General features: G+C 40.0%; 2 protein-coding genes across 3 annotated transcripts; one reads left to right on the forward strand and one right to left on the reverse strand.

Moving 5' to 3' along the window:
• The first annotated feature begins 662 nt into the window (after positions 1-662).
• Positions 663-5,963, forward strand: gpatch4 (G patch domain containing 4). Of its 2 annotated transcripts, none has more exons than XM_010905910.3 (7): positions 663-847; positions 1,108-1,192; positions 2,874-3,040; positions 3,129-3,242; positions 3,372-3,472; positions 3,683-3,733; positions 4,702-5,963. In XM_010905910.3, the coding sequence occupies exons 2-7, from the start codon at positions 1,114-1,116 to the stop codon at positions 5,525-5,527; spliced, it is 1,338 nt and encodes a 445-aa protein (XP_010904212.2). In that variant the 5' UTR covers positions 663-847; positions 1,108-1,113; the 3' UTR covers positions 5,528-5,963. The 2 variants fall into 2 exon arrangements, with proteins under 2 accessions (XP_010904212.2, XP_010904211.2); XM_010905909.4 differs by having other exon boundaries at positions 1,112-1,192.
• A 1,010-nt stretch (positions 5,964-6,973) lies between these two features.
• On the reverse strand, positions 6,974-12,575 carry LOC105031467 (CD209 antigen-like protein C). The gene is made up of 7 exons (XM_029115405.2): positions 12,467-12,575; positions 11,443-11,523; positions 11,230-11,334; positions 10,913-11,149; positions 8,164-8,324; positions 7,769-7,890; positions 6,974-7,346 (listed from the first exon to the last, which is right to left on the reverse strand). The coding sequence occupies exons 1-7, from the start codon at positions 12,528-12,530 to the stop codon at positions 7,202-7,204; spliced, it is 915 nt and encodes a 304-aa protein (XP_028971238.2). The 5' UTR covers positions 12,531-12,575; the 3' UTR covers positions 6,974-7,201.
• Positions 12,576-23,928: the final 11,353 nt, after the last annotated feature.

Raw genomic sequence — 23,928 nt, forward strand, 5'->3', positions numbered from 1 at the left:
GTTCCTAGGGCTGCAATGGGGATCCTAATGAAAATAATTTGTTGTGTGCAGTTTCAAAGTATGGCAATTTTGGTTACGGGTTGTTTTTGGAATGCCAATACACTTTCTTCAGTTTGACATGTAAGTATGGCCTGACAATTGAAGTAATTGGTCACCCCTCTGAGCCTGGGTCCTCTCTAGGTTTCTTCCTAAATTTGGGCCTTTTTAGGGAGTTTTTCTTAGCCACTAAAATTCAACACTACTGTTGTTTGCTCCTTGGGGTTTAAGGCCGGGTATTTTTGTAAAAGCACTTTGTGACAACTGCTGTTGTAAAAAGGGCTTTATAAATAAATGTGTTTGATTGATTGAATAACAATTTATATTCTCTAAATGACTTTGAATCAATCTAAAGGCACGTTCCTGCGCTCAGTCCTGTTTTGATTAGTTTTTCACTTAAAACCTTATTTATACAGTCTATGCTTAAAACAGTGGGAACGTTTACCTTACTGCAGTTTAAGGTCACGTTCTATGGTCACGTTCCTCTGCTCAACCGTCTTATGAATCAACCAATGGTTTCTTGCCACGTCATCGACAATGTTATTGCTATTGCCTTTTAGGGCAGGTTAACACGGGGGAAACAGTATATTTTTAGCGTAGGTTTACTGTATTTAAACTATTTATCAACGCTTTTAAAAACCCGTTAAATCATACATCTTTAACGTTGAACACTCATCAGGTGACATCTCAAGTGAAGCCACTTCCGCTGTCATGTCAGCTTACTGAAATTGCCGCATGTGTCCTGGGGTCTCCCGTAGATATTCTGAAACGTAGTATTCCCTTTGGAACTGCTTAAGTAATCATACAAGAGGTAAAATAAGTACTTTAACTGTGTTGTCACTATGATTGTATTGCCAAAATATTGTAATATTATTGCTAGCACAGTTACGGTAGTGCATTGCAATGTTCCTGAAAACTACCTAGTTAGCTGGCTAGCTAAACACAAACTTTGTCTTTTCGAAACTAGTGTAATATTCTCAAGTTTATAATAAAGCAGTGCTAGCTGAAATCATGTAAGGCATTGCAAGGTCTAGGCTAGGTAGTCTAACACGTTATTCTTTTATTGGAAAGAAAGAAATGGCTGAAGGTTTTCAGGAAAAGAGTCGTGGACTGAATTTTGCAGAGAAACAGCTAATGCGTCATGGATGGGAACAAGGTAATCTCCAATCAAATCTGTTATTACTGCCCATGTACAGGCTGATCCCGCATAGATAAAGCATCTCACGATCATTGTTTGTACAACCCTGCTTCCAAAAACAGTTGGGACGGTGCATAAAATGCAAATTAAAAACAGAATGCAATCGTGCAAATAATCCCTACATTTAATTGAAAATAGTACGAAGACTATCAAATGCTGAACGAGAGAAATGTTATAGTTTTTGGTAAAAGAGAGACCCTTTTGAATTTGATGCCAGCAATTTGTTTAAAAAATTTGGGACTGGGAAATTTTTATTAATCTGTTGCATCCCCACTTCTTTTAACAACACTCCGTAAGCTTTTGGGAACTGAGGAGACCAATTGCTCTGGTTCTGAAAGTTCGGGATCTTCTTTTTAAATTTTGTTTTATAATGTGCCAAATGTTTTCAATGGGTGAAAGGTCTGGACTGCAGGCAGGCCAGTTTAGCAACACAACACTTTTACTATGGAGCCATGCTGTTGTGAAACATACAGAAAGTGTTTGGCATTGCCTTGCTGAAATAAACAAGGCCAAGGCCTTCCCTGATAAAGATGTTGTCTGGATGGCAGCATACGTCGCTCCAAAACCTGTATACATTGTTCAGCATTAATGTTGCCTTCACAGATGTTGAAGTCTCCCATGCCATGTGCACTAATGCACCCCCATACCATCATGGATGTCAGCTTTTGAACTGTGCACTGATAACAAGCTGGATGGTCCCTTTCCTTATAAGAGCAGAGAATGTGACAACGTTTTTGGATCTTGTTTATATCTTATTTCTCTTTAGCATTGTTGAGTTTTAACTTGCATTTGTTGATGCAATGACAAACTGTTCACAGACAGTTGTTTTTGGAAGTGTTCCTGAGCCCATGCAGTGATGTCTCTACAGAATCATGTCTGTTTTTAATGCATTGCAGCCTGAAGGCCGGAAGATCACGGCCATCCAATATTGTTTTTTGGCCTTTTTATTCAGAGATTTTTCTGGATTCTCTGAATCTTTTAATGATATTATGTTCCGTAGATTGAGATCCCCAGACTCTTTTGAAATACTTTAAATTGTTGCACTATTTTCCCGTGCAGTCTTTCTGAGTGGTGAACCAATCTTCTGAAAGACTCATCCTCACCGGGAAGCTCTTTTTATACCCAATTATGTTACTAACCTGTTGCCTATTAACCTAATTAGTTGTGAGATGTTCCATCAGGTTCTTTTTTTGTAATACACAACTTTTCTAGTCTTGTTGCCTCTGTCCCAGCTCTTTTAAAACATGTTGCTGGCATCAAATTCAAATTGGTCATATATTTTCAAGGAACAATAGATTTTTTTCAGTTTCAACTTTTGATATGTCTTTGTACTATTTTCTATTAAATATTGGGTTTAAATGATTCACACCTCTTTGCATTCTGTTTTTGTTTCAGTCTTTCACAACAGTTTTGGAAACGGGATTGTATTTGTGTTCAAGTACTTAACCACAGTAAAACGTTTGGCAAATGGTCACTTAAATTGGGGAACCCTGAGCTCAGAGGAGATGCTGCCATAGAAAGTGCCATTGAGTTTTAGCTGATTGGATGTAGCACCACTTCTACTTCCATTGTTGCTTGTGAATATACCCCAAAGGTGATGTTATTACTCTGCAGGTAATATGACCCTTCACTGTTCCAGGTAAAGGTCTTGGTCGGCAAGAGGATGGTATATCGGAAGCTATCAAAGTCAAAGTCAAATGTGACAAGGGAGGGGTGGGACATCACCAAGGGGAACAGTTCACCTTTCATTGGTGGGACCACGTCTTCAACAAGGCAGCTTCTAACCTAGAAGTGGAATCTGGCCAGGTGGGTCATTTTTTAAGTAGCACCGGCACAATATTCCACTACTACGCTGTACCACACACAAGCTTATATTTCCATATGTCTGTTATAGAATGGTGTCCGGGTGAAGACATTGGTGGAGGACAAAGAAGAAGGAATGATCTCAAACAAGAAGCCTAGGAAAGCCACTCTGGGTAGAGAAAAGCTTTATGGATCCTTTGTCAAGGTACAGATGGGCCAATAGAACTTTAACACACTTCCATAGCTGTGCCAAAGATCTTTGATCATGTAACGAGACTACCTCACAGTACTTGGTGCTATTGACTGTACAGCTGTATATGTCTTTCCCTCTTAGTCTGCCACCCTCCTGGCAGGGCTGGAGCAGAAGTCCTCCAGTACAGATGACAGTAGCTCTGAAGACGAGGACCGGAAATTGGATCTTTCTAGCTCCACCAAGTAAGAAGCTCACTGCCCACGCTACCATATCCATACAGAGAGGAAAGCCTCAAGATGTCAGTCAACTAATATCGGTTGGAAAGGCTAGTATTGTTGTGTCAGTATAAAGATTAGGTTCGTTGTGTGATTTCTAATGATGCAAAATGAAGTTGACTTGGTTTACCCAAGTGCTGCTTTGTTATATGTTTTTGGCCTTTAACTTTTTACTAGGTTATCAGATGATGACTTGATGAAGGCTTGTGGAGGACGCACTGCTCATAAGTAAGTACTATATGATAATAAAATCACATGCATTATTTTACTTTAAACTGAACCGTATGTTACATTTTGGTATTATGTGGTTGTGTCACAAGGACACTCCAACATGTGTTTAGTATAGTGCCCGTTTGACGCTGTGAATAGACAACAACAAAAAGCTACATGCAACAATTTGATTTATTTATTGTTTTAATGGAAACTGTATTTTAGTTTTCAGTGTTAAGGGAAGCTGTCCATTTGTTACAACCCTACTAAAAACTGTCCTTTCGGATGTTCTTGTACTGGGTTGTCAAACCAAATTGGTCAAGTGTTCGGCCCAGTGTTTACATGTGTTCAGCAGTGTTGCATAGCCTCTGTGTCATACCAATACCCAACCGTTCCGGTGCAGAAGGCAGCTTCTTTCTGTCATCTCAGGAACAGTGTTGCTTAGCCTCTGATAATAATAGAGGAATATTCCCTGACCTCTAGTAGTCCAGTGTGACATCTTCAAATTTGAAAGGAAATGTAAAATATATATAAAAAGGAATAAAACACATCTGAGCGGACCTACTGTGTGTTGGGGGTTTGTGGTATATTTCCGAAATACCAAAGCTTTGAGGTGTGTTATGCCGAAAAGAACAGCTCATAGCCGTGATATATTGCCACTCCCTTATGCCTTACTGCTTAATTACACCATTTAATTTAGTAGGCTTCAGAGAACTGCCATATCACTTCTTAGTGTTTACTTGTTGGAACTAACCATGGAAATTTTTACATAAAGAAATAGTAAATTGCACACTTTATTCCACCGTTTGTTTCCAGGGGAAACCATTGAAAGTCAAATAGACAACGAATTTAAAATTGTGATCTGGAACATATGGGAAGGGTTTAATATGTGCTTCTCTGTTAAAGGTCTTGAAACTGGCCATGTATTTTCACATTCACTTTAGTGGGTTAAATGTAAACATTGTCACTGCTCTTGTTGCCAACAGAGGAGCTAGACACGGCCTAACCATGAGCGCCAAGCTAGCCAGACTGGAGCAGCAGGAACAGGAGTTCATGGAGAAGTATGGCAAGAAGAGCCAAAAGGTTTCCACAGCACCAAATAGTACCACCACCATGACCCGGCCAGCTGCACAGAGTCCTGAACCAGAGAATGAACTAGTGGGGAAGATCACAGGGAAGAAGGATAAAAAGAGGAAGAATCACTCCGGTGACCTTGTGAATGTGGCTGAAGAGAATGTTGAACCTGGGATCTCTGAAATGACTGACATGGAAGTAAAGATTAAAAAGAAGAAGAAAAAGGGACGTTCAGAAGAGCACGCTGGGGAGCTGACAGGGATTCCTCTAGAGGAAGACCTCATGTCTAGAGAACAGAATACAGCAGAGAAAACCAAGAGGAAACATTTAAAAAACAGGAAGGTGGAAGAGGGAGAACGCTGCAATATAAATGGAAATGTGCATGAAAGTGCTGGTCATATAGCTTGTGAGGCTAGAGGAGGTAGTGAAGAAATATGTGGTGTCAATCTGCAACACAGTGAGACTACTACCAAAAAGAAGTCATCCAAGAAGACTGAGGAGACTCCTGTATGCATGGAAAACACAGACACTGAAGCTATTCCATCTGAAACCGTGGATGCTGCTCGGCCAAAAAAGAAAAAGAAAGCAGAGAGAAAAGAAACTGTGGAAGAGCAACCGGAGATAAAAAAGAAAAAGAAGAAACTCATGGAGGACAAGCAGACCGTAGAGGACTGTGGGTTTGATAACGCTTGCTCTATACCTTTAAAAAAGAAACATAAATCCAAATGTATAAAATAGGACTCACTGAGCCCAGTCAGTATTTTTTAATGGTATTTTATTCAGTATGTATACTTACTGTATATATTCAGTAAGTAGGTATTCTTTTTAAATGGACTGCTAGTCCATTAAAAAACAGCACAGTAATTATAACCACCATTTATTCCAAAACCAAACAATGCAAGACACATCTTTCAAAATGATCCTTTGGAAGGCTGAGTGTTTTGTTGTAGTTAACTACATGGTTTCCACATTAGGCGAAACACCCTACACTCCATCAAAATGATCTGAATCAAAGATGTCTGTGATTTCTATTCCACTTGCAATCAGAGGTGGTCCATAAAAACCAACTGTCATGAATGTATGTTTTATTGCCACATAGGTTTTCTCTGTAATGAAATGTTATAAATAAGAACAATTAACTTGCTGTAATAAAATACATTTTGGTATACCCTGATTTGCATTGGGCATTTTGCCATAAGTCTTTATCCACATCACTGTAAATATCCAGAGTATTTATAATGAATTGCAGGAAAAACCTTTTGGAACAGTGGATCTAAGCCTGTCATTTGTCAGCAATGATGTCATGACATCTCATCTATGGCCTGAAGGAGAATGGTTTAGTTTGAGAAAGTGAGACTGTTGTCTCTGTTAGGTGAAAACTAACATCCAACACAATGACATGGGTCACCCCTTGACCTTAACAGAACAGAACAGATCAGTTTACCTGAGAATCTGAATGAAGTGCAGTGTTGTTGTAGCTAACTTGGGGTGTACATACAGTTGTATCACTGCACTGTCCTGCTGGTCTGTTTGCACACACCCATGTACACCAGCAGGGGGCATTCTGTTGGTTTGGAGGGTAGAAAGTAGTACACCACTAGTCTATCCTAAGGTTACTATAGTTACCTTGTTAATATTGTCTTCATGGTAAAGTATAGTGCACATATTATCTAAATGAATGTTGATATTTTAAATGATGGTGATATTATTTGCACTTACTTGATGAAGCCTCTATTAACATAGCTAACTGCAATGGTCTGGACCTCATCAGACAACATTTCTGTGCCTCTCTCTCAGATGAGCACATCTCTGATGGGCCCTTGTCTGCCTCCTGGTCCAGGCCCATTCGCAGCTCTCTGACTACTTCCTCCCCTTTGTTATCTATCCTGCTTCATGATGAAAATGTTCACACCCTCTTATGGTTAACAATTGTTACTACCATGTTAAATCAATCAGCAGTATAATTATGGATGGTAGCCGTGTATTTGACAATATTGTTTTGTACTTAAGCACTGCAGACAATGAAAAAGGAATTCATGATATGAACCAATTACTGGAAGAGATGGGCAGATGTGGACATAGTTTGAAGTTGAGATGGGTTAGGTTAACTTCTGACAAGATACTAATAGTTTGCTTTTTTCTCCAGTCTGATGAGGTGGGATCAGGAAAAATAAAAAAAAACAGTTTGTAGTGTGCATTTTGAAGTTCAAATGAGCAATATGTGGTATTTATCATGTAAACTTTGCATTGCAATGCAAAGATATTGAGTTAGCTTGTTATATGTGGTCAATTTAGGAAAATGAAATATTTGGTGTTTAAAAATGTAATGTGTACATTTATCTTTATAACGGGTCATCTATAGTAAGATTAAATGAAATGACCGCTCAATGTAATGTGAATTAAGCATAATGTTTAATATGACCAGTTTAAGGCGGTACTCTCACAGATCCAACGGTTATTCATTGAACAACCTGGAGCGTTCCAGTTAGCCAACGTTTTATTTGTTGGGATGGTTAACACACAAGTATTCTGATTCTTTGCAGTAGTGTTCCAAAACCTGTGAAATGAAATGCAATGGATGAACGGCTGAATTAAATAAATTATTAAAGTTAGATTATATCTATTGCATGTTGTCATAATATCTACCTGTATAGTATTTTTATGTGAGTGTAGTTTCATGGAAGTGGTTGATCACAATATCTACACTTTGTCAGCTGAGATGTTTGTCTAGGTCCCACAAGATTATACTGTGGTACCCTCCCCCCTGACCCCACCTTTACCTATACATGTCCAGGCATTGTGTAATACTAAGAAGCTTTCAACACCCCTTTTGACTTTCTTCATATTGACAATCACAGAGAAATTAATAGTATCTACAAGTTATTTTGAAGTAGACAAGGGGTGTTTTGCTAATATTCCAGCATTTGTAGAGAGTTTTTTTGGATTGTGTTATCATTGATTAAAATGTTTTGAGCCTACCCCAGACTCTGAGCACTTCCATCCACCCACATCCATGACTGATTGTTAGCTTGGTAAGACAAGCCAATCCAGTACCCATGATAGGGATCAAAGTAGTATTTTGTTTGGTTAGAAATAAATTCCTAAAAGAGAAAAGACAAAAAGGTCAAGGGTCTGGAAAGGCCTTATGAACCAGGATCACATGTATGTTGAAGACCGTGTGTAAAGGCTTCCTCTAATCCAATCAATGTAACCAGGTCAAATGAAAAAACACAACAGGAAGTAGCAGTGTTAACTCTTTCAGCTAGGACTGGTTTACCTTGAGATAAGCCAATCACATTCTTAAATCTATTTCCTATTGGGTTTTTCTGGCATGTTGATGAATCTGTCACTCAAAATGTTAAACTGTATCTCACCTGTTCAGGTTGACTGCTAATAACAACCAAATCTGATTCTCTTTTTTTACAATCCTCTCTGCTTTCAGTCCAGGTCTTCCATAATGCATCAGGGAATAAAATCAGGTAACAACTAGATTGGAATAACATCCAACCAACTTTACATGGGTTGCACTTTGTCACTGTAAAAGTAGAACATTATAGTATTAAAACCAGGTTACAATATAATAAATATTCCTTGTAATTGGCAATAAACACTGCTCAAAAAAATAAGGGAACACATAATCCTCACAGTATAACACCAGGTGAATTAAACTTCATGGTATATCTGTCCAGTTAGGAAGCATAAGCTATTGTGAATCACTGTCACCTGTTTTGGTGCAAATGAAAGTGACAACAGGTGCACTGGAGAGGGAACAGCAAGACAACCCACAAAAGGGAATGGTTGTACAGGTGGTGGACACAGACAATTGCTCTCTCTTTATCCTACCTGACTGATTCTTCTCTAATTTTGCATTTTACTAGTGTCCTTGTCACTACTGGTTGCATGAGGTGGTACCTGCAACCCATTCAGATTGCACAGGTCGTCCAGCTCCACCAGGATGGCACATCCATACATGCTGTTGCAAGGTTTGTTGTGTCACCCTGTTCAGGTCCCAGTAAAGTTTAGGAATATGAGAATCAGTTTGAATGCAGCCCTTTTGTCATGTGACAGGAAGTGTTGCAGTGTAACCTATGTGTCATGTGACAGGAAAAATTCCAGTAGAGAAATGTTAGAGGCAAATGTGCCAGATAACTCATCCTGTTCTTTAAACTTTGCAAGTCGCAATGTCAGTACATTTGTAAAAATAAAAAAATAATTGTTGCACCTTATTTTCATGTTTCTTTAATACCGACACTTTATTTAGCTAATATTCACTTAGAATTTACTCTTTACTATTGTTCTATATGGATAACTTGCTTAGCAATATTAAGCACGTGTTTATATTGTAATAGCCTAATCTAATATTCTTAGATTGCATATAATTTCTTATTCTCTGATACATACAGTGGGGAGAACAAGTATTTGATACACTGCCGATTTTGCAGGTTTTCCTACCTACAAAGCAGGTAGAGGTCTGTAATTTTTATAATTTTTATCATAGGTACACTCAACTGCGAGAGACGGAATCTAAAACCAAAATCCAGAAAATCACATTGTATGATTTTTAAATAATTAATTTACATTTTATTGCATGACATGTATTTGATCACCTACCAACCAGTAAGAATTCCGGCTCTCACAGACCTTTTAGTTCTTTTTTAAGAAGCCCTCCTGTTCTCCACTCATTCCCCTTATAACTGCACCTGATTGAACTCTTTACCTGTATAAAAGACACTTGTCCACACACTCAATCAAACAGACACCAACCTCTCCACAATGGCCAAGACCAGAGAGCTGTGTGAGGACATCAGGGATAAAATTGTAGACCTGCACAAGGCTGGGATGGGCTACAGGACAATAGGCAAGCAGCTTGGTGAGAAGGCAACAACTGTTGGCGCAATTATTAGAAAATGGAAGAAGTTCAAGATGACGGTCAATCTCCATCGGTCTGGGGCTCCATGCAAGATCTCACCTCGTGGGGCATCAATGATCATGAGGAAGGTGAGTGATCAGCCCAGAACTACACGGCAGGACCTGGTCAATGACCTGAAGACAGCTGGGACCACAGTCTCAAAGAAAACCATTAATAACACACTACGCCGTCATGGATTAAAATCCTGCAGCACACGCAAGGTCCCCCTGTTCAAGCCAGCGCATGTCCAGGCCCATCTGAAGTTTGCCAATGACCATCTGGATGATCCAGAGGAGGAATGGGAGAAGCTTATGTGGTCTGATGAGACAAAAATAGAGCTTTTTGGTCTAAACTCTACTCGCCGTGTTTGGAGGAAGAAGAAGATGAGTACAACCCCAAGAACACCATTCCAACCGTGAAGCATGGAGGTGGAAACATCATTCTTTGGGGATGCTTTTCTGTAAAGGGGACAGGACGACTGCACCGTATTGAGGGGAGGATGGATGGGGCCATGTATCGCGAGATCTTGGCCAACAACCTCCTTCCCTCAGTAAGAACATTGAAGATGGATTTTGGCTGGGTCTTCCAGCATGACAACGACCCGAAACACACAGCTGGGGCAACTAAGTAGTGGCTCCGTAAGAAGCATCTGAAGGTCCTGGAGTGGCCTAGCCAGTCTCCAGACCTGAACCCAATAGAAAATCTTTGGAGGGAGCTGAAGGTCTGTATTGCCCAGCGACAGCCCCGAAACCTGAAAGATCTGGAGGTCTGTATGGAGGAGTGGGCCAAAATCCCTGCTGCAGTGTGTGCAAACCTGGTCAAGAACTTCAGGATACGTATGATCTCTGTAATTGCAAACAAAGGTTTCTGTGCCAAATATTAAGTTTTGCTTTTCTGATGTATCAAATACTTATGTCATGCAAATTAATTACTTAAAAATCATACAATGTGATTTTCTGGATTTTTGTTTTAGATTCCGTCACTCACAGTTGAAGAGTACCTATGATAATAATTACAGACTTCTACATGCTTTGTAAGTGGGAAAATTTTGTTCTCAACGAATTACACAATGTACAGTAAAGATTTTGATCTTTAATATATTTCAATCATTGTGTCCCGATGTGTGATATGTGTTCCCTTAATTTTTTTGAGTAGTGTATTTAAAATGTCATATCTAACTAGTACAGTATTGTAAGTTAAGAAAGAAGGCTTACCACTTCCATTCGTTTTGGAACAATATTGATTGACAGGAAAATCATGAAGCAGATATATGACCTGAAGATTTGTCTTCAGTCTGTCTCTTTCTTGTGTCAACTCTTCTTTGTCAGACATTAAATCTTGGTTTGCAGTGCTAATATTGCTATTATTACTTTGCAAAATTTGAATTGCTGTACTCAGATTGCTGTTGAGATTCATCAGATACTGCTTTTGCTCTGAGAGTTCAGTGCTGACTGTAAGAAAAAAAAAAGAAAATGCTCTTTGATTTCGACCTGCACTGCTTCAAATTCCACATGATAAAGTACATACTCACAGACACTGAGGCCTACGATGGCTGAAACCAAGAGGACACAAAGAACCCCCAGACACACTGCCACACCACGACAGGGCTGAGAGTGGGGCACAGGGCTGTTGTCCACTAGAATTAGGGGAGAAACAAGTATTACAAATACAGTAACTATGTCAGCATACAGTAAGGTTACATTTACATAATGTTAATGAACTGTATGCAAATATCATAACCTACCTCCTATGGCAGGACTTTGATGAGTGGATGAACTTCCCTCAGCCTTTATCGCAGCATATACTGTCTCTTCCTCTTTTTTCTCTTGAAATGGGCACGTTAACAATAACAATGTTATTTGGGCACAGTACATTTTCCATCACAAATCACATTTAGTTTTTAATGTTATTCAGCATGTACGCTGACAAAAAAAATATAAACAACAACCCAGAAAAGTTTTTCTGACAGTTAGTGTATAAATCATTTGATTGTACAAACCTACAATTTCAAATAACCCGACATCGCAGGAATTACATAAATATGTAACTGAATTTTAAACCGCGATTACTTTCACTGTCAGCAGTCGGATTCCTTTCAATCGTGTTTTGTGAATTATTTGTATATGAATGTAATTCCTGAGCGGTGCTGTTGATTTCAAATCAAATGTCATCAGCTGTCTGGGTGCCTGGTCTCAGGCAATCTCGTAGGTGACGAGGCTAGATTTAAAGAGCGGTGCAGGCAAGGTTACATGGTTTTGATGCCGTTTGTATCTACTCTCAAATTCTCAAACAATGTTTGAACTGGTAGTAACATTAACATTGCAATGACAAATTGCATGCTCCCCCAAAACTTTAAACTGCTATTGTGTCCAGCACAAAGTGCACCTGGGTATTGGTCATGCTGTTTAACTAGCTTCTGGATCTGTTAAATAGATGGATTCTCTTGACAAAGAAATGGTCACGGACCGAAACATCTCTTTTTCACAAAATGTAAGCTAAATATGCTTTTTTTGCACATGGAACATTTATTGGGATATTTTAATGAGACCAAAACACAGCGCCTGCAATTTAAATGTTGCTTTATATTTATGTTTAGTATAGAGACATAACATAAAAAATTGCTTTTATCATCCTTGAATATTTACAAAAACAAATATGATTCAAATAAAATATTTGAGTGTTCAGTGAGGCAGTGAAGATGAAGTGCTTGTATAGACATGAAAATAAAAGAGTGACACATATTATAAAATATAAAAGCCAATACTCACCATTCTGTAAAGAAACAATGGGATTTTTGAAAACCACTGTAGAATAATTTAGCTCTTCTTCCATCCGTTAGACTTTTGTTTAACAGTGTTTATGTAGATTTCTGTTCTGTTCATCCTATATACCTGTTACACCTATATTGGTACTTCTGCTTTTCTTATGGTTTGTGACAATGTCACAGACAACAATTTCACTGAATGGACACGTGACTGAGAGGAGGTCGATATTATGACATGTCAGGAAACAACGTCTCATTCTGTCATTCTCTCCTCACTTAATGTAGTCAACTACTTTTAAAAAATAGCTCACTACATCAAACTGCCTTGTGTAAGTTAAAAACAGGATAAAGATACAATGAAGTGTTTTGTTTGGGGATGTTTGTTTGATTAATCTTTGGTGGGCTGTTTCAGTAGCTTCACTGCAACATATACAAATAATTATTATAATATACAGGTGGAGATTTGAATCTGGGTGTCTGTCAATGACAGTCTGTCACCACTCACTAGTTGTCACACTAATGCAAGCAGCCTCACAGCAAATCCTCACTCACACAGGCTTGGAGACAGTAAAATAGATTAAATGTAATTAACCATGGTAATGAAAAAACAGTCCTGTGTTGGATGGATCTTGGACCTAGTTGCCTTATTGTCTCATTACACTCTAGTGTTTTCCCAACTAGCTAGCTGCTGTACATTGACACAGCTTCTGGGGAAAAGTGTACATCATACATGCAAATCTTTCCAGGAACATTATAAAGGAACATCTGTTCCTCACACAAGGTAATAGTACTGGAATTATTAACATACTGAATATTGACTGCATAAATGTCTTCATACTAATACATTTTAAATTGTTTAAATACAGATTTTTTTTTTATTTCAAGTAATTTACCACAACACTGGTTCTTTGATTAAACTTTAAACTAACTGTGTTTAGTTAATGCTTCTATTTTACTCTTAATTGAGGGTAGTCTATAAGTTCTAACTTTATTATGGGGGAAACACTTTGGTGTGGTGGCATAATGTCAATGTGTTGCATTTAGTTTATAATAAAAAAAATTGGTTCAAATTTCTTGTCATTGAACATTACAAGTACAGCGCAATGAAATGCAATGTTATTCAAATACAATGTAGTGCTATAAACCCTGTTTTCTGAAATGCAGAAGGAACCAAACAAATAACTTGTTGTTTCAACTGGAGGTAAAATGGAGGTAAGTAAATTGATTTACAATACCTAAGTTTTTACATGAAATTTGCTGTGAAAGTAATTAGTTAATTGTGTAGGTTGATTGTGACAGGACTAAGACTTTGCTTGGTGGGCCTTCAGACTCAACGAGGCATTGCTCTACTTGCTGGGCCTTCGGATTCCACGAGACAGGCCTTATGGGACACGTCATTCCCATGATCTGGATGGTAATCAATGGTTAGATGCATTTTTACTTCATCAAAACATAAAATGGAAAGTTTTCACGATTTTGAGGATGTTTTCTACAAACCGATTCCAAAAAAGTTGGGACACTGTACAAATTGTGAGTAAAAAAGGAATGGAATAATTTCCAAATCTCATAAACGTATATTTAATTCACAATAGAATATAGATAACATGTCGAATGTTGAAAGTGAGACATTTTGTAATGTCATGCCAAACATTGGCTCATTTTGGATTTTATGAGAGCTCCACATTCCAAAAAAGTTGGGACAGGTAGCAATAAGAGGCCGGAAAAGTTAAATGTACAGATAAGGAACAGCTGGAGGACCAATTTGCAACTTATTATGTCAATTGGCAACATGATTGGGTATAAAAAGAGCCTCTCAGAGTGGCAGTGTCTCTCAGAAGTCAAGATGGGCAAAGGATCACCAATTCCCCCAATGCTGTGGCAAAAAATAGTGGAGCAATATCAGAAAGGAGTTTCTCAGAGAAAAATTGCAAAGAGTTTGAAGTTATCATCATCTACAGTGTATAATATCATCCAAAGATTCAGAAAATCTGGAACAATCTCTGTGCGTAAGGGTTAAGGCCGGAAAACCATACTGGATGCCCGTGATCTTCGGGCCCTCAGACGGCACTGCATCACATACAGGAATGATACTGTAATGGAAATCACAACATGGGCTCAGGAATACTTCCAGAAAACATTGTCAGTGAACACAATCCACCGTGCCATTCACCGTTGCCGGCTAAAACTCTATAGGTCAAAAAATAAGCCGTATCTAAACAGGATCCAGAAGCGCAGGCATTTTCTCTGGGCCAAGAATAATTTAAAATGGACTGTGGCAAAGTGGAAAAGTGTTCTGTGGTCAGACTAATCAAAATTTGAAGTTCATTTAGGAAAACTGGGACGCCATGTCATCCGGACTAAGGAGGACAAAGACAACCCAAGTTGTTATCAGCACTCAGTTCAGAAGCCTGCATCTCTGATGGTATGGGGGTTGCATGAGTGCGTGTGGCATGGGCAGCCTACACATCTGGAAAGGCACCATCAATGCTGACAGTTATATCCAAGTTCTAGAACAAAATATGCTCCCATCCAGACGTCGTCTCTTTCAGGGAAGACCTTGCATTTTCCAACATGACAATGCCAGACCACATACTGCATTAATTACAATGTCACGGCTGCATAGAAGAAGGATCCGGGTACTGAAATGGCCAGCCTGCAGTCCAGATCTTTCACCCATAGAAAACATTTGGTGCATCATAAAGAGGAAGGTGCGACAAAGAAGACGTAAGACAGTTGAGCAACTAGAAGCCTGTATTAGACAAGATTGGGACAACATTCCTATTCATAAACTTGAGCAACTTGTCTCCTCAGTCCCCAGACGTTTGCAGTCTGTTATAAAAAGAAGAGGGGATGCCACACAGTGGTAAACATGGCCTTGGGATGGCTCCAGCTGGATTGAAAATGTAGTTCTAAAGAAAGACAAAGTTGAGGTAATGTCAACACACTTCAAGATTTGCCTGTCCTTGGCTGTCAAGTGTCAGAAAACATACAACAAATTCTAAATTGATGTACAGTACTGAGTGCACACATTCATACTAGACCTCTACTGGTTCCCCCATCAAACTCACTACCTTGGCATTACAAGCACCAAGCTCCTCATGGGGCATCATTAACTTTGACACACTTACTGCAAGTACACTGAACAAAATAATAAATGCAACACTTGTTTTTGCCCCCATTTATCATGAGCTGAACTCAAAGATCTAACTTTCTCTATGTACGCAAAATGACTATTTCTCTCATATTGTTCACAAATCTTTCTAAATCTGTGTTAGTGACCACTTCTCCTTTGCCGAGATAATCCCTCCACTTCACAGGTGTGGCATATCAAGATGCTGATTAGACAGCAGATTATAGCACAGGTGTGCCTTAGGCTGGCCACAATAAAAGGCCACTCTAAAATGTGCAGTTCCATCACACAGCACAATGCCACAGATGTCACAAGTTTTGAGGGAGCATGCAATTGGCATGCTGACTGCAGGAATGTCCACCAGAGCTGTTGCCTGTGAATTTAATGTTAATTTCTCTACCATAAGTCGTCTCCAAAGGCGTTTCAGAGAGTTTGGCAGTACATCCAACCAGCCTCACAACCGGAGACCATGTGTAACCACATCAGCCCAGGACCTCCACATCCAGGATCTTCACCTCCAAGATTGCAAGCATTTGCAAGCGATAGCAAGCATTTGAACTCACAAGCATTGGAGTTTGACTGACTGATAGTCTGATGGTAGTTTGCCGTCATAACAAACTTTAGTTGTCACGGTGCAGAGGGAGGCAGGCGCAGGGTTTAAGGGAATCATCCTGTTTTCCTTCATGGCTTACAACTGAACCAAAAACAACAAAAGTAGAGTCGAACCGCAACTGATACATACAAGACCGACAAAAGTACAACTTAAATAGGATTCCCAGTCAGAGGCAATAAGGAGCAGCTGCCTTCGATTGGGGATAATTAAACGTAAGCAGGCAGAGACGCCAAGAGGCTCCACTAGGCCGATGCCTAGTCTGGCTCCGCCCCCGGGGGCAGGACAAGGTGCCAGGACAGGTGGAGACTCCACTAGGAGGCACCTCTGCAGTCAGGCCATGACTGTGGCATCCAGCCACGTAGAGATGACCCCTGAAATTATATATATATATGTGTTTATATTTTTGGCTAATCTACCTGCTGAATCACATTGATTTCAATATATTATGTTTAGTATCATGTTTAGTACATGTGTTTTGTGGATTTGGAGAAGCCATTCGACTGTGTCCCTCGCGGCATCTTGTGGAGGGTGCTTCGGGAATATGGGGTCCTGGGTCCTTTGCTAAGGGCTGTCAGGTCCTTGTACAACCGAAGCAGGAGCTTGGTCCGCATTGCCGGCAGTAAGTCAGACTTGTTCCCAGTGCATGTTGGACTCCGGCAGGGCTGCCCTTTGTCGCCGGTTCTGTTCGTAATTTTTATGGACAGAATTTCTAGGCGCAGCCAGGGGCCGGAGGGTGTCAGGTTTGGGGACCACACAATTTCATCTCTGCTCTTTGCAGATGATGTTGTCGTGTTGGACCCTTCTAACCAGGACCTTCAGCATGCACTGGGACGGTTTGCAGCCGAGTGTGAAGCGGTGAGGATGAAAATCAGTACCTCCAAATCTGAGGCCATGGTCCTCAGTCGGAAAAGGGTGGCTTGCCCACTTCAGGTTGGTGGAGAGTGCCTGCCTCAAGTGGAGGAGTTTAAGTATCTAGGGGTCTTGTTCACGAGTGAGGGAAGGATGGAACGGGAGATTGACAGACGGATCGGTGCAGCTTCTGCAGTAATGCAGTCGATGTATCGGTCTGTCGTGGTGAAGAAAGAGCTGAGCCGCAAGGCGAAGCTCTCGATTTACCAGTCAATCTACGTTCCTACTCTCACCTATGGTCATGAGCTTTGGGTCATGACCGAAAGGACAAGATCCCGGATACAGGCGGCCGAAATGAGCTTTCTCCGCAGGGTGGCTGGGCGATCCCTTAGAGATAGGGTGAGAAGCTCGGTCACCCGGGAGGAGCTCAGAGTAGAGCCGCTGCTCCTCCACATCGAGAGGGGTCAGCTGAGGTGGCTTGGGCATCTGTTTCGGATGCCTCCGGAACACCTTCCTGGGAAGGTGTTCCGGTCCCGTCCCACCGGGAGGAGACCCCAGGGAAGACCTAGGATATGCTGGAGGGACTATGTCTCCCGGCTGGCCTGGGAACGCCTCGGTGTTCCCCCGGAAGAGCTAGAGGCAGTGTCTGGGGAGAGGGAAGTCTGGGCATCCCTGCTTAGACTGCTGCCCCCGCGACCCGGCCTCGGATAAGCGGAAGAAGATGGATGGATGGATGTTTAGTATCTCCTGGTGACATTAATGACATTTCACAGATTATTATTTTTTTTTTTATGTCCTCCTTTCCACAGAGAACAAAGAGAAAAAAACAGTGTATGATTCGCTAAAGGCTAAGGGCAATTCACCCACTCAACAAAGTCCTGCCACAGGAAGTAAGTTGTGAGAGGAACTCATGGAAATCACCATCTATTGTTTAAATATATTATCGTCATCAAATACTTGCTTAATGCTTTTTACCATTACAATGTATCCTTAAGCTGATAAAGTGACTATATTTCTTTTACTTGTTTCTCCCCTAATCCTAGTGGACAACAGCCCTGCGCCCCACTCTCAGCCCTGTCGTGGTGTGGCAGTGTGTCTGGGGGTTCTTTGTGTCTTTTTGGTTTCAGCCATCGTAGGCCTCAGTGTCTGTGAGTATGTACAGTACTGTGCAAAACTCTTAGTGTTTATTTGAAGAAATATATATATATATATATATATAACTTATAGAAAACAGAGCTGTATAAATATAAATACACTGATCAGCCATAACATTATGACCACCTGCCTAATATTGTCTGGGTCCTAACTTTGCCGCCCAAACAGCCTTGACCCGTTGAGGCATGGACTCCACTAGACCTCTGAAGGTGTGCTGTGCTGTGATATCTGGCACCAAGACGTTAGCAATACCTTTGCATTGTAAGATTAGAAAATGTAAATGATCAATTCCACAAACTTTAAAATGTACAGTATGAACTGTTTTTCCTTTTTCCTATTGATCCCACACCACCAGAGAGGAGAAAAACGTTATTTACTAGTACCTTGTCAGAAGTTAATCCATCTCAACACCAATCCATGTCCAGATCAGCCCTTTTCCAGAATTTAGCGGCTACGTATAGTGGTTAAATGATAGAGAACCTGCACAAATCAAGGGAGAAAATACATTCTGTATTTATTGGAATAATGCAGCAGAGTTGTCCTATTTCAATGAATGTCCGAAACATTATCACTGTAATGCTGGTTACAAGCTGATATATACATTGAAGGGTGTGTCTACCTCGCAAAGATCTTGTTTCTAAGACGATAACCCCCATGCTAGATGGTCAATGATAACCATTCCTGTGGTTATCAGAGCACAACCTACTGAAAGAGAAAATCTAAACACAGATGTTCCTATTGCTCTCTATTGATCTAGGCGCATATAACTTCCAATGAAACATAACTTCATAATCCATTTAAAAAACTACATTAATACACAGAGTGCACCATAGTTATTGGTTCATGGCATGAATTCCATTTATATTGTCTGCAATGCTTATGTACAAAACAATACTGTTAAATATATGATTACCATCCATAATTATACTGCTGATTGATTTAACATGGTAGTAACAACTGTTTACCATAAAAGAGGGTGTGAACATTTTCAACAAGAAGCAGGATGGATAACAAAGGGGAGGAAGTAGTCAGTTTGCGTTTCAATTGAATTGTTCACATTATAGGTCACATTAAAATTGAAAAAAAGTTCTGACATGATTTATCTTCATCTCATTCTTTTACATCACAAAATCCTGGCATTTTCACAGGGGTGTGAAGACTTTTTATATCCACTGTATTTCCAATGAGAAAACCGGCAAATTGGTGGCAAAAAAACTCAAATGACTTCAAATGAACAGATGTTTATACTAAAGTAATAGAAAAATGACTACAAAATAGTGAGTAGTTTTCCGAGTTCTACGATTGTACTGCAAATGACTTTCATGAATCAGCTCCCAATAGTCTTCCATCATGTTCTGGTTATACTGTCCTTGGTAGCGGCGTTCAAAATCCAGTATATCTCGGTGGAAGCGCTCGCCTTGCATCATGAATATGGACTTTCAGGGACATCCTACACCCCATTGAGTCTTAACCAGCCCCATACAGTTTTTGGCCATGTGATTCCCCAGGAAGCCCCGTACCACTGCGACAAAGCTATTCCAAGCTGCTTTCTCCTTACTAGTGAGCTTCTTGGGGAATTCATTGCACTCCAGGATCTTCTTTAGGAGTGATCAATCAATCAATAAAATGTGTTTATAAATTAGAGAAGTTGTCTTGAAGGTACTTGAAGGCTGCCAACTCTTTATCTAGAGCTTCATGTTCTTTCTTCATGTTCTTCCTCCAAAGACAAAGACAGCAAGGAAACTTGGTAAAACCGCCTTTGAGACCCATTAAGAATTCCACCATTTTGAAGTCTCTTATGACCACTCAGCCGTACTCATCCAACTTCAAGGAATCCAGCAATGTTTTGATGGTGTTGTAATACTGTATTTGGACTACAATCTATTTACACTACTTCTCTATCGACAAAGATGTAATTGTGATGGATCACATCAATTCAGTTTGTAGTTTTGACCCTGTTCAGTAGCCCTCTGATTTATTCCTCTGCCTAGCTGCCTATAATGCTCAATGTTGAAAGACATTGCCAGTGTTCACATGGTTACAGTATATACTGTATACACAGGTTTTGGAGCAACATAGGTTGCCATCCAGATGACATATTTTTCGGGGAAGGCCTTGCTTATTTCAACAAGACAATGCCAAACCACATTCTCATTCAGCACGTATCACAACAGCATGGCTCCGTAGTTAGAGTCTGGGTGCTGAACAGTCTGTAGTCCAAACCTGTCCCATATTGGAAACATTTGGCGCATTATGAAACGAAAAATATAAAAAAGAAGACCCCAAACTGTTGAGCAGCTGCAATCCCATATCAAGCTGGAATGGGAATAAATGTCACTTTCAGAACTACAGTAATTTGTCTCCTCAGTTCCCAAAATGTACAGAGTTGAAATAATAGGTGATGCAACACAGTGGTAAACATGCCCCTGTCCCAACTTTTTTGAAACGTGTTGCTGGCATCAAATTCAAAACGAGCAATAAAACATTTCTAAAAACAATAACATTACTCAGTTTCAACATTTAATGTGTTGTCTTTGTAATATTTTCAATTAAATATAGGGATACATTAGCACACATTGCATTCTGTTTTTATTTGCCCTTTAACGCAGTGTTCCCACTTTTTTGGAAATGGTGTTGTAGATGGCTGCCATAAACACTACTGTTCAAAAGTTTGGGGTCACTAAGAAATGTCCTTGTTTTTTTTTTTTTATAGGCAAGCCAATCTTTTGTCCATTAAAAAAACATCAAATTGATTAGAAATACAGTGAAGACATTATTAAAGTTGTAAATCACTATTGTAGCTGGAAACAGCAGATTTACAATAAAATATCTACATAGGCATACAGAGGCCCATTATCAGCTACCATCACTCCAGTTCTGTGAAGGGAGTAGTACACAACATTTTATGAGATCTTCAGTTTCTTGGCAGATTCTCAAATGGAATAGCCTTCATTTCTCAGAACAAGAATAGCATGAGTTTCAGAAGGAAGTTCTTTGCCTATTCTTGTTTCTTTATAATCAAACCCAGAAACACTGATGCTGAAGATACTGAACTAGTCTGAAGAAGATCAGTTTTATTGCTGCTTCAATCAGCACAACAATTTTCAGCTGTGCTAACATAATTACAAAAGGGTATTTTAATGATCAATTAGCCATTTAAAATGAGTCATTTTGATTAACAAACACAACGTGCCTTTGGAACGTAAGAGTGATGGTTGCTGATAATGGTCCTCAGTACGCCTATGTAGATATTCCATTAAAAATCAAACGTTTCCAGCTACAATAGTCATTTACAATATTAACAATGTCTGCACTGTATTTCTGATCAATTTGATGTTGCTTTAACTAACAAAAAAATTGCTTTTCTGTCAAAAACGAAGAAACTTTTAAGTCACCCCAAACATTTGAACAGTAGTGTATGGCTGTACTCACAAGGGTTTGCAGCATACAATAAAAACATTGTGCAGCTCATTCTCCTCCAGCAGCCTCACGTAGCCCAAGTAGGTCTCCAGGCACCGGTTAAGGTTCAGCATATTGAGCTTCTCATCTTTCCGGTGGCTGGGATGATTTTGGATACTGTGGCGCTGCATCTCAGAGGTGTTGAGAGAATGAAGAGATGCTGGTTAAGCAGCCTCTCTCTGAAGCGAGCAGTCCGCCTGTCAGTGTTTGTGAGGTGAAGTGCTAATTCAGTTTCTCTTTTCAAGCCTGTGTGTGTGGGGTTCAGTATGTGCTGTTAGGCTTCATGCTTTCTTGGGAATGACCACTGGTGAACGACTTTCCCTTCATGGAGGAATCAATACTGAGGGAGGGCAGAGGGGGAGGAGGGATGAGAGGGTGGAAGAGGGAGGAAACAGGGACACAATGCTGGAAGATACTTATTCACTTTGCACTATCAGACCAGAGTGGCCTCGCCAAGATGAAAGAATAATGGAGGCATGTCTCTATTAGATGATCCATTCTGTCTTTCACATCTACTTTGACGTCACTACTCTTCTGGTGACAGTTTTTTTTTATATAACAAAAACCCCTCCTAACTACTGTAGAAAAGTACTGAATATCTATTGTGGACAACAGTCTCACAGTTACTGACTGAAAACATATAGAAATGCATTTTGTACATTTTAGCGACACCTTTGTGTTGGTGACTTTGATGCCCAAACTTGGATGCACAAGGAGGGAAGCACAGCGCTTCCTAATATTCCGGTAAGACAACAAAAGGCATGTTAGGGGGCAAGGTTAGGCAACTAAAGGCATGTTAGGGGGCAAGGTTAGGCAACTAAAGGCATGTTAGGGGGCAAGGTTAGGCAACTAAAGGCATGTTAGGGGGCAAGGTTAGGCAACTCAAGGCATGTTAGGGGGCAAGGTTAGGCAACTAAAGGCATGTTAGGGGGCAAGGTTAGGCAACTAAAGGCATGTTAGGAGGCAAGGTTAGGCAACTAAAGGCATGTTAGGGGGCAAGGTTAGGCAACTAAAGGCATGTTAGGGGGCAAGGTTAGGCAACTAAAGGCATGTTAGGGGGCAAGGTTAGGCAACTAAAGGCATGTTAGGAGGCAAGGTTAGGCAACTAAAGGCATGTTAGGGGGCAAGGTTAGGCAACTAAAGGCATGTTAGGGGGCAAGGTTAGGCAACTAAAGGCATGTTAGGGGGCAAGGTTAGGCAACTAAAGGTGTTAAGGTTAGATCACTACAGTAGTTTAAGGTTAGGATTATGGTTAAGGGGTAAGGTTAGGATAAAGGTTAGTTGGTAAGGTTAGGATAAAGGTTAGGGGGTTAGGTTAAGATAAAGATTTGGGGGTAAGGTTAGTAAATGTGTATATATTCTTCATACATTTTAGAATAAAAGATGTGGAATAACGTCTTTAAGACTGTAATTCAGTTTAGACTAAATCTTCATCAGCTCCCATTGAGGATACACTGAGTGAATGCAATATATTAATATACATCTATCTTCTAACATAAAGTGGTCACCATTGCAATCAGTCACTGGAGGAATCCCCCCATTGTAAATCAACATGGATTGTCCAAAAAATATCACTCACCAACATTGAATAGGTTTTTTGTTCAGGAATATATTTGTATTCATTAAAGAGTGGGACGCAATTTCCGCAAGTCTATCATTGTTCCTCTGTCAATCAAAATACATACAGTGGATATTTAAAGTCTGCACCCCTGTTAAAATGCCAGGTTCTTGTGATGTAAAAGAATGAGACAAAGATAAATCATGTCAGAACTTTTTCCACCTTTAATGTGAACAATTCAATTGAAAAACAAACGGAAACTATAAATAACTCACAATAACATGGTTGCAAAAGTGCGCACACCCTTAAACTAATACATTGTTGAAGCACCTTTTGATTTTATTACAGCACTCAGTCTTTTTGGGTAGGAGTCTATTAGCATGGTATGGTGTTCTTTGGGTGATGTGCAGTGTTGTTTTTGCGCCAAACATACCTTTTGGAATTATGGCCAAAAAGTTCAACCTTGGTTCCATAACACATTTTCCCATGTGCTTTTGGGGGACTTGATGTCTGAAACAGCAGCCTCTGGGTGGGTCGAATACTGCTTTCCCGTCATCCAATTTGTTAGGTGACACTGTCGTCGTGAATAATAAGGGTCATAGAACAGTGGTCCTGAAACTGCAGCCACATGCTATTGGGAAAGACAGGCACCAACATCCACAACGATATTGCCCAACAAATTGGCGATTTATGAAAATTGAG

Source organism: Esox lucius, chromosome 20, assembly GCF_011004845.1.
Source record: "Esox lucius isolate fEsoLuc1 chromosome 20, fEsoLuc1.pri, whole genome shotgun sequence".
Taxonomy (NCBI): domain Eukaryota; kingdom Metazoa; phylum Chordata; class Actinopteri; order Esociformes; family Esocidae; genus Esox; species Esox lucius.

Excerpts from the sequence above, each read along its gene's own strand:
- LOC105031467 (XM_029115405.2), bottom strand. The coding sequence starts at position 12,530 with ATGGAAGAAGAGCTAAATTATTCTACAGTGGTTTTCAAAAATCCCATT. Across the intron at positions 8,325-10,912 it reads TTCCAAAACGAATGGAAGTG|TGACAAAGTGCAACCCATGT; the intron begins GTAAGCCTTCTT and ends CTACTTTTACAG. Across the intron at positions 7,347-7,768 it reads GGAAGTGCTCAGAGTCTGGG|GTTTTGGAACACTACTGCAA; the intron begins GTAGGCTCAAAA and ends TTCATTTCACAG.
- gpatch4 (XM_010905910.3), top strand. The coding sequence starts at position 1,114 with ATGGCTGAAGGTTTTCAGGAAAAGAGTCGTGGACTGAATTTTGCAGAG. Across the intron at positions 3,473-3,682 it reads GATCTTTCTAGCTCCACCAA|GTTATCAGATGATGACTTGA; the intron begins GTAAGAAGCTCA and ends ACTTTTTACTAG. Across the intron at positions 3,734-4,701 it reads GGAGGACGCACTGCTCATAA|AGGAGCTAGACACGGCCTAA; the intron begins GTAAGTACTATA and ends TGTTGCCAACAG.